The sequence below is a fragment of the Zalophus californianus genome, chromosome 17, assembly GCF_009762305.2.
Source record: "Zalophus californianus isolate mZalCal1 chromosome 17, mZalCal1.pri.v2, whole genome shotgun sequence".
Taxonomy (NCBI): Eukaryota; Metazoa; Chordata; class Mammalia; order Carnivora; family Otariidae; genus Zalophus; species Zalophus californianus.
In genome coordinates this window covers 52363097-52373355 of record NC_045611.1, presented here as the reverse complement: position 1 = coordinate 52373355, position 10259 = coordinate 52363097, and the positions used below count along the sequence as shown (strand labels likewise).

Genomic DNA, 10259 nt, shown 5'->3' with positions numbered 1-10259 from the left:
TCAAGTCGTGTCTGGAATGAATGCTAGGCCTCGCCCCAGAACCTCTGCCCACCCGCACGCTCAATGCCATGCAATTCTAACTCCACACCAACCGCTGCCACATCGAACGTCTTCCTTACTCCAGCCCCGCGGGCTCGGGGTGAAACCCGAAGGGACGGACGTGGGAGGCCCCCGCTCGGCTGCAGCCTCCGCCGGCATCCTTCCGTCACGCATGGGGACAGCCCGCAGCACAGGCCGCCGGCTCCTGGCCCCGCTCACGTACGGGCAGCCCAGGCGGCTATGCCAAGCACCTCAGCCCTGTCAACCCCGAGAAAGGAGGGGTCCCAGGCCGCGAGTGGTTAAATAATTAATAAGATTACCAACAGTGTGTTAATTACAAATAACGAGAGAGGAGCTAGAGGTGGTGAATTTTCCAACAGAGAACCAGGATTGGAGAACCAGGATCCACAGCCCCGGGGCCCAGGGGTCCGGCCACCCGGGTGGGGCAGCTCCGTAATAAATAATGGGGTTGGGGGGCGGGGGGTCAGGGCTGCTCCTGCTTCTTCTTGACAGAAATCCGCTTCTTCCTCGCTGCCAGCATCTCATAGAAGGGGTCCACACTCACGGCTGCCCTGCAGAAGGGGAAGGTTCCAGGGTGAGGGCCAAGGAGCCCAGGCCACCCCCCCCCCCCCCGCCCTGAGGGCCCCGGAGCCTGCGCTCACTGGATGGACTTGATCCATTCCTCCTTCTCCTCCTGGGTCGGGGCCGAGATCCGGTACACCATGTGGTTCCCCTCAACCACCCGGCCGTCCGCCTCGGTTTTACAGGCTTTGATGAGCTGCCCCTTGTTGTTGGGGATGTAAAGCTCAAAGCAGTTCTGGGGAGAGACACGAGAGCAGAGGAATGGCGGGTAGGAGCGGCCCCGGGACCAGAGGCAGCCCCCCACCGCGGCAGGCAGGGGTACGGAGAGGGCCTTACCGGTTTTCGGGGGTCATCCACTTCTCGGATGCTCAGATTCTCCAGGGGGATAATTCCACGGGGTTCCTTGTCCTGAAACAACACGTGGGAAAGAACTCAGACTCCCCAGTCCTCGCCCAGCCCCTCCTCCGGAACCCCAGCAACATCTGTGGCTTGAGCCACCGATTCGTGGTACTTTGTCACAGCAGTCCTAGTGCAGTGATGCAGCCCTCCTCCCTCAGACCCGGGAGTTCTGGCCCCAGCCCCTCCTCCCTCAGACCCAGGAGTCCTGCCCCCAGCCCCTCCTCCCTCAGACCCGGGAGTCCAGGCCCCCAGCCCCTCCTCCCTCAGACCCGGGAGTTCTGGCCCCAGCCCCTCCTCCCTCAGACCCGGGAGTCCAGGCCCCCAGCCCCTCCTCCCTCAGACCCAGGGGTCCAGGCCCCCAGCCCCTCCTCCCTCAGACCCGGGAGTTCTGGCCCCAGCCCCTCCTCCCTCAGACCCGGGAGTCCTGCCCCCAGCCCCTCCTCCCTCAGACCCGGGAGTCCAGGCCCCCAGCCCCTCCTCCCTCAGACCCGGGAGTCCAGGCCCCCAGCCCCTCCTCCCTCAGACCCGGGAGTTCTGGCCCCAGCCCCTCCTCCCTCAGACCCGGGAGTCCAGGCCCCCAGCCCCTCCTCCCTCAGACCCAGGGGTCCAGGCCCCCAGCCCCTCCTCCCTCAGACCCAGGAGTCCAGGCCCCCAGTCCCTCCTCCCTCAGACCCGGGAGTCCCAGCCCCCAGCCCCCTCCTCCCTCAGACCCAGACCCAGAAGTCCCGGCCCTCAGGCCCTCCTCCCTCAGACCCCAGGCACCTGACCCCCAGCCCCTCCTCCCAGCGCCCGAGCGAAGCCCAGCCCTGCCCTCACCGTGGTGTACTCAAAATAGTAGAGGCAGTTGTCTGTGAGGATAAACCAGCGCCGCTTCCACGTCTTCACCCGGCCCCCTGAAAGGGAAGGGGTGGGAGGGGGCCTGGGCTCAACAGGGGGACAGGGCCTCTGGGAGGACAGGGAGGGGACTGACAGGCGGAGCGAGCGCAGGGAAGGCGGGGCTGGCGGGGTCTAGGGCAAAGCAGTGCGTGGGAAGAGAGACAAGCAGGGACAGGCGGTTTTCTGGGCCCCAGGAGCCCGCCCGCCCCCGGCGTGGGGCTGCACGCTTTCTAAGCCTGTCTGTCAGCCCGGTGGGGCCCCCCGCTAGAGTCCAAGTCCCCAGCCCCCTCCTGTGGGCCCGAGGCTGGGGCAGCCCCCTCCCCTGATGTCAGGCCGGGCAGCAAGGACGGGCAGCGTACCTACCTCCTGGGGCAGACAGCGAGAAAGCAGGCAGGACCAGGCGAGGAGAGGGGAAGGCAGAAGAATGGGGTGCCCCCAGAAGCCGCAGGCAACAGAAACAGGGCGGGCAAGGGCAGGAAAGCACAGGGGGTGGGACGGGCACAGAAAGAGCAGAGAGGAACACGCAGAGATGGAGAGAGAGGGAGGGGGAAAGAGAAGGAAGAAAACCAGTTACATCGACATGACCCTCTCCCTCCCGGGGAGGCCGCAGATCAGGGCCCGGCCCCAGCCCGCCCCCCCCCCCCGACCCCGACCCCAGGACAGGTTCTCGGCCAGGAGGGCCCCCCACTGCCACGGGGAAGAGGTCTCTCCCCTGCAGGTCATCCCAAAGGGAGAAGACAAACCCCCCCCGGCTGCTTGGCCCGAGGTGGCTGGGTGACCTCAGGACCACCTCTTGCCCTCTCTGGACCCCAGTCCGCAAACCCACTTGCGCCCACACCCTCCTGCTTCAAAGCGACCTGCTCTGGGGTCTCTTGTAGTTCCTGCAGGATCAGACCGTGACAGCAAGAATGGCTTTCCTTAAGTATCTCTGCGAACACGGCCTCCAACCACCCTCTGCTACGCCTCAGCATTTGAAGGAAGAGGTGCCTCTCTCTCTGACCGCACAGAGTGGAAAGCTGCACTCGGTCAGAGATCCGGGGCCAAGGCCGCCCCTGCCCGGGGACTACTGCACAGTGACTGAGCCTCGGTGTCCTCCTCCGGGAAATGGGAAGCATCCCCGCAGATGGAAAGGTCTGCCGGCAAGCCCGCTTTCCTGCCCTCTCCCGGCTCGGGGCACCAGAGGCCTCCACAGAATCGAAGGGTCCCCCAACCCATCTGCCTCCCCTTGGAGCTGAAGCAGGCATCTTCCCCCCGCCCCCCTCCAAGCCACCCACTGCCTCTCCGCTCAAAGGCCGCAACGAGCACTCCCATGGCACCTACCATTACGGCGCAGGGCCCCCAGCCAGCAGCTTGCAACCTCGGCTCTGCCCCAGAAGGCGGCCGGGGAGCTTTCAACACGACTGACAGCCCATCCTGCCCCAGAAATCCTGGCTTTGTGAGTCTGTGACTTGGCCATCAGGGTTTTAAAAGCACCCCGGTGAATCTCTCCCGTGAAGCCACAGATGAGAACCGCTCCAAACCTCAGACAACCCCTACAAAAGGGGCACCTACTTGACCCCTGCTAACTTCTCCGGAATCTGCCGGCGCTCCGTGTTTGCGGGGGGATCGGCCCCACCCCACCCATTCCATCCCAGCCGGGGACTCTGCATTCATAAGCACAGAGCCTGGCATTTAGTCAGTGCTCCCTAACACCTACCCTATGCCCACGGGTATTCATGGGGCCCCTCCTCTGTGCCCGTGCTCGGGCCCAGCACACAGGCCTAATCTTGTTTTCAGCCCCACTTTGCTGATGTGGCAACTTGAGGTTGAGAGAGATCATCAAATCATTTGCCTAAGATCATACAGCAGGTGCACATGGCAGCCAAGTCCAGAGCCCGGGGCCCCCTAACTTCCCCCTGCAGAGGCAGCCAGCGGGGTCAGGAGGGGACGTACCCAGCTTAAGGAGCCAGCCCTCCCGATCCGGGTTGAAGAAGGTGTGGGTCAGGTCATTCCCATCATCCTCAGGAATCTTGAAGGGCTCATTTCGGATGCTGTCGTAGAGGTTCTGGGGGGCGAAGGTGCAGTCAGCAACTCCAGGCCCCAGGGACCCTCCCGGGGTGACCTGGCCATGGTGGGGGGGCTCCAACAGCCAGGGAAGCAATGGGACCACGGGAGGAGCAGCCCTGGGAGGAGGCAGAAGGGTGGAGGGAGCCCCGGGGAGCAGAGAGAGGAAGAGAGGAAGAAAAGATGCAGAGTTGCAGCGGCCTGCAAGGTTCTCGAGAGAGATGGACAGACGGAGAATCAGACAGACCGAGATCCCCAAAAAAGCCAGAGGGCCAGAGAGAGACAGAAAAGAGAAACAGAGAGATGAAGACTGAGGTAGGCCCCGGAGTAAAGTAAGAGAAAAGAAACAGACAGGGTGGCATGACCGCACTAGCCAGCTCGGGCAGCGGGAGACCCACGGGGAGGAGGGCCCAGGGCACGGAGAGGGACGGCGCTGGGGGGCGGGGGCTGCAGGGAGGGGAAGAGGGGGCCTGACCCTGAGCAGCTCCTCGGGCAGGTCCCCACCCTCGTTGATGCCCCGGTTCATGGCCACGAAGCGCTCCAGGCCTGGCTTGTCCCGGACGTTGGGATTGTGAAGGCTGGTGTTCAGCATGATCACGGCGAAGGACAGCACGTAGCACGTGTCTGCATCAGACAGTCAGGTGGTGATGACACAGGCAGGTGGGCCCCTGGCCCCTCCTTCCCAGGCCCCAGGAGTCCGGGCCCCCACCTGTGGACTGGAAGACCCCGGGGTTGCACAGGCAATACCGCTGGGCAAAGGCCTCCATCATCCGGTCAATCTTCTGGGCCTCTCCGGGGAGGCGAAAGCTCCAGAGAAACTGCCTGCGTTAGAGAGGAGCTGGGGGTGGGCGCCAGGACTGGCAGAACCTCCCTCCCCGCTCTCGGTCCCTGTGTCAGGAGCCAGCCAGTAACAGCCTCGAGGCCTCAGCAGTTGTCTCGGGTATGGATCCAAGCTGACCCACAAGCACTGGCCGTGGGACTTTGGGTGGATTTATACAGAAAAAAAACCTCTTTCTTTCTTTCAAGTTTGCTAAACAAGTCTGCCAGGGACTTCTTTTGCCACACAAAAGGAGGCTCTAGAGAGAGCAATGCCAACATCGTGGCAAGCACAAACCAAAGAGCGAGAAAATTGACCTTCTGACACCATTTGAACACCTGGATACAGCTATGCCTGAAGCAGGCCCTACCACGGACTTCTGCGTTCCATGAGACAATCGAGTCCCTAGTTTTTGTTTCTGTTTTTATTCTGAGAAGGGGTTCGGGGGTTGTAAAGACAGCCCTGGCAGGTACATCCCTGCCCTTCCAACCCCATCCCTCTTACCTGAGGGCCTGCACCAGATTGAGGTCAGTAAACTCGTGCAGATCCACAAAGGCATGAAGCACTGCCAGGTTCAGCTCTTCCCTGGAAGGGTGGACAGAGACAGAGTCACGCACAGGAGGGAGTCTGGGGAGGCTGAGGTGGGAGTGGACAGGAAGGGAACGCTGGGGGCAGAGGGGCTGCCTCTGGAGCCGGTGAAAATTTGAGCTTGGCCCCCATCACAGGCCTGGCCCCGGGACAGGAGGACACAGAACATGCTCTTGGGAAGACCATCTGCTGCAAGATCATCCCTGGTCTCGCTGAACCTTTGTCGTCAAGAGAAACACGGCAAACGTGCTCTACCTGCTCTCACCTCCCTGATGACCCCCAGGTTCTGCAGATGTCCAGAAATGGTCCCCATCTACCCCCAGGCAGTCCCCCCGCACCCCAGTTGTTCACAAAACAATCCCCACAACACCAGCTGTCCCCAGATGGTCCCTGGACATCCACAGAGGGCTACCACCTCCCCACGATGTCCAGGCAGTCCCCCACATACCCCAGAGGCTCCTGAAACAATCCCCGTGCACCCCAGATGTCCCCACAATCCCCAGGTGACCAGACAGTCCTGACACAAGCCAGATGTCCAGAAAGTTCCACACATCCCAGATGTCCACACAATCCCTAAGCAACCCAGACATCCCGATAGTCCTGTGCACCTCACATGTTCAGATCACCCCCAATGTCCACAAATCCCTAAGTACCCCAAATGTCCACAGACAATCCTCATGCCCCAGACATCCAGGGGTCCCCATGCTCCCTGACAATGCTCATACTCCCTAGATGTCCATGTAGTTCCCATGCATGCCAGTCGTCTACACGATTCTCACACCCCCAAAATGCTCACAGCTGTTCTCTGCTGTCTCCAGACCTAAGTGGATGGGCCCCGACTTTCCAGGTGTCCACAGGAGATTCCCATGCCCCCTAGATGATCAGAGAGCCCCAAGTTCAGGCTTCCATGGACCCCTCCATTGGTCCATTCTGTCACAGTCCAGTCAGAAGGCTGGTCTATCAGGGCCTCTCCTCGGGAGAGGAAGTTGGCAGTAAGGGCAGGAGCTGGGCGCAGGGGACTATGGGAGCTGGGATCTCACCTCTCCCCCAGGTAATCCCCGATGGCTGTCTTGTTCAGGCCCTCGCCCTTGTACAGGAAGCGGGCGATCTCCTCAGGTGTGTTCTGTAGAAGTTCATTCTCCACCAAAAACTGGATCCCCTGGTGGGTGGGGGCCGGGTCTCAGCCCTGACAGCCAGAAAGCCCCGCCCCCCACCTCCCCAGGGACCTCAGCATCCACACCCACCCCCGCCCTCAGCAGAACCGGCCGGGTTTTGTTTTCAGGCTTCACCCAGGTCCTTAAATGCCGTCCCTCCCACCTCAGAGCCTTTGCACCTACTGTGCCCTCTGCCTTTGCCTGGTTAGTCAAGCATCAAGAGCAGGGTCCCGCAAGGAACAGGAGCCCAATGAGTTTGTTGAATGTCTGACAAACTACAACTGCTTTGGGCTAGAGGAATAACATCAGAAACTGTTCGCAGACAGCAGTACATCAAGGGCTGTGAGGACCAAGCCTCACGCTGGATAGGGTGTTCTCTGGCTCGCCCTGTGTCATGAAAGCCACATCTGACTCTGGAGTGTGGTATCCACGTCTTGGGGCTCGCCGAGGGCAAGGTAAGGTCAAGTCCTCTCTGGGGCTCCAGCGCTGCCTAGCACAGGGGCAAGCCTGCGAGGGCCTCAGAGAAGGGGAATGGCCGAATGAACAAACATCTTTCTCCACCTGGTGAACATGGACTCGTCCTTCAAACCGGACCTGACTGTCCTCTCCTCAAGGAAGCCCTCCCTAACTTTACAAGGCTCCCACCGTGAGGGTCCACAGCCCTGGGAGCTCTCTGAAGTGGCCCTGGTCAAACCTCCTTTGCGCATGTCACCATCCGTGTTCCCGACCAGACTCGAGCTCCTCCTGAGCCCCTAGGTGGCCCCACAAGAGGGTCCAGAAATATGAACAGAAAGGGGAAGAGAGGCTCCCAGGCAGAGGACACAGCACGCGCAAAGATCAGGAAGGCAGAACGCTTGGTGAGCGTTCAGAGAACAAATGGACAGCCTATATCTGAATCTGGGGATTAGGAGCACGTCTGTCCACCTTAAGTAGATCTTTAACTAGCACACTTCTGGAACCTAAAGGTGCCAGACCCCCACCCCACCCCACCCCGCCCACCCCCAGGCCTGAAAATCGGCCTGATGGATCCCAGCCCTGTGGCCCAAGCACCTTCTTGGGATCCATGTTGAACTTCTTCCTGCCCATTGCCATCTTTCGGTTCCGCTGCAAGGTCTTACTGCAGGAGAGAGCAGGAGATGGAGGCTCAATGCCTGGGCATCCCTGGCCTGGCCCCATTACCCCCAAGTTCCCCACCTCAGCCCTCACCTGCCCTCATTGGCCTCCAGACCCTCCACCTCGCTCATGGCTTCACTGAGCTCCTCCCGAAGGCGCTGGATCTCCACCAGCAGCTCTTGCTTCCGCCGCCGGATGTTCTCCAGCTCCATCCGCTCCTCCGGAGTCAGGTCTGGGGGCTCTGAGGGTAGGGTCAGGGGTTGGAGGTCAGTTCTGGGGACTGGGAGCCTGGATTCCTGCAATCTGGGGGAGGACAGGGCTGGAGCGGGCAGGACTAGGTTGCAGGGGAGGGTGAGGATGAGGGTTGGGCCTCCACTGTCTGCTGGAAGAAGAGGCTGGGGGTCTAGATTCCTCAACCCAGGGGAGGAAGGGCTGCGGATGTGGCCTCTTAAGTCCTGGGGGAGCAGGGGGAGGCTAGGGGTCAGGACTCCTGAGTTTGAGGGAAAAGGGGGCTGGGAGCCCGAACTGGTGGGTCCATTACTTGGAAGGGGGCTGAGGCCTTGCTTTTCTGCCTCCATTCCCGGCGAGGTAACTGGGAGCTTGGGTGTCGGGACTCCTGGGTCCGTGAAAAGTAACTACGGCTGGGAAAGCTGTGGACAGCTCGTAAGAGTTGGGATTGGGGGCGGGGCATCGAAGGCCCCCGCCCCCGCCTTAGCGGGATCTCTGCGGCCCCCAAGATCTCTCCCCACCCAAGCGCCCCAGAAGCCCCCCTCCCGGCTCCCAGCAGGCACTGGGCTCGCCCGGCCCTTCCAGCGGGAATGGTTCCGCCCCGGCCTCGCCTCCACCGCTCCATCCCGCCCCCTCCCGCCGCCACCGGAAACAGGCTCGGCCCAAACAATGGCCTGGAACGCCCTGCTCTCGGGCCCCGCCGGAAGCCCGTCCCGCGCCCCACAAAAGCTAGGCGACGACGGGGCCGAAAGGCTCCGCGCGGCGCGCGCCGGGAGGGATGTTCGCGGCGGAATATTGGGGTCGAAACGCTCCATCCGCTCCCAGCCGGCCCCGCCCCTCCCTGACCTACCATAGACACCGTCCTCCATGGCGGCTAGGAAGGCCCGCGGGGAGTCCGGGGCGGTCCCGCCGGTCGGGCCTGGATCCGCGTTGGCCCGCGGGCTCGGATGAGCCCGCTCAAACGCCCCGGGAGCCACCGCCGCCTCCTCAGCGCCAGTCCTCAGCGCTGAAAAGACTCTCCCTTCGCCTCCCAACCGCCCCGCCAATAGGGACCGCCCCTCGTTTTGACACCGTCCAATCCACGGAGGGCCCTCTCGTCTGCTCCGCCCCCGACCCGAAGGATCGTCCTCCAGGGCCAATAGGCACACAAGGAGCAGACGTAGCACTGTCCGGCCGGAGGTAAGACGGCCTGTGGGGCCAATCGGAGTGCGGCCAGGGAGCCGGGCCCCGCCTCCGAAACAAAAGATGGCATTTGGCTGGTGTGCCCGCCAATGAGAAGGCTCGGAAAGGAGTTGCGTGGAGGTGGGACAAGGCGCGAGCAGAGAGGATTGCGCCTGCGCAAGGGCACTGGGCGGCTGCTAGTCCAATCCAGCCCCGCCTCTAGGAATAGGTTGCTGGGGAGCGGTACTCTGTTAGTCTCGTTGCCAGGGGGCGGTGCCACAACCGGCTGCTGTTTCCGGGAGCCACACCTCCTTGGCTGGCCAAGCAGGCTTTTGACCGCCCCGGTTGCCAGGCAACTGGGAGCAGCTTTGGCCCGTCTTTTGGCCTCTGTCCTTCCGGTACTGGCCCCTCTGATCTCCAGATCCTTTCCTTAACCCCTCTCAGGACTTTCCCGTCCACTTCAGCCTCTTGAGAGTCAAGGAGCGGTGAAACAAAAGACTTACTCTTTCTACGCTATGGGGGGGGTCTGTCATGGAGAATGGGACATTAGGGGAAGGCCAAATATAGTGAAGGCTCCGCCTCCCTGGCGCCGTCTGCCTCTCAGGCTCCTCCCCCTCTCCTTCAAGCCCCTCCCCCTCAGTTTAGCATCCTCCCCCTGTAACAACTCCCTTTACTCAACATCCTTCCACCTCTCTGGTTCCTTCCTCGCTCTCAAAGTCCCTCCCCTCCTCTGTAACTCCCCTCAGTTCAGGTCCCCGCTCTTCTTAAACTCCTCCCTCCTCTCGGAGTCTCCCCACCCTGCTCCGCCCCAGCCTCTCATTTCCATCCCTTGCGGAAAAAGCAAGTGCCGGCCCGCTGGCCGGGATGGAGTACCTGGGCATCCCTGTCATGGGCGGGTCCCTAACTGGGTCTCAGGTGGTGTCTGGGCCTTGTCCTCATTTGCTGTCCCTGGGCGAGGCGGGTGGGGGACAGACTCAGGGCCAGGACCTGGTTAAGCTGACAGATTAGACACGGAGCCTCTTAATCCCCTCCCTGACCTTTACGAGCGGCCCAGGCCTTGTCCTTCCCAGTGGGAAGCTAGGCTGTACCAGCTTTGCCCCACTCTCTTTCTTTCCAAACAGAACCCTCTTCCTGTCCCTTCATCCGCAACTTAACATCCTTCTCCATGTGTTTCCATTACCCCCGTCCCTACCCCCGGACACCTGCACTGGGAGAACAACTAGCTAATTAATCCCATCCGGTTATTAAGTGGGGATTTT

At 61.8% G+C, this 10259-nt stretch overlaps 1 protein-coding gene across 2 annotated transcripts; it reads right to left on the bottom strand.

The window, feature by feature from the left end:
- Positions 1-333: 333 nt before the first annotated feature.
- On the bottom strand, positions 334-8905 carry CYTH2 (cytohesin 2). Of its 2 annotated transcripts, none has more exons than XM_035725059.1 (12): positions 8690-8905; positions 7705-7852; positions 7549-7615; positions 6385-6503; positions 5261-5341; positions 4649-4761; positions 4415-4563; positions 3828-3940; positions 1837-1915; positions 958-1029; positions 702-856; positions 334-611 (listed from the first exon to the last, which is right to left on the bottom strand). In XM_035725059.1, the coding sequence occupies exons 1-12, from the start codon at positions 8706-8708 to the stop codon at positions 524-526; spliced, it is 1203 nt and encodes a 400-aa protein (XP_035580952.1). In that variant the 5' UTR covers positions 8709-8905; the 3' UTR covers positions 334-523. The 2 variants fall into 2 exon arrangements, with proteins under 2 accessions (XP_035580952.1, XP_035580951.1); XM_035725058.1 differs by lacking the exon at positions 8690-8905 and adding an exon at positions 8153-8393 and having other exon boundaries at positions 1837-1913; positions 3829-3940.
- Between the last annotated feature and the right edge of the window lie 1354 nt (positions 8906-10259).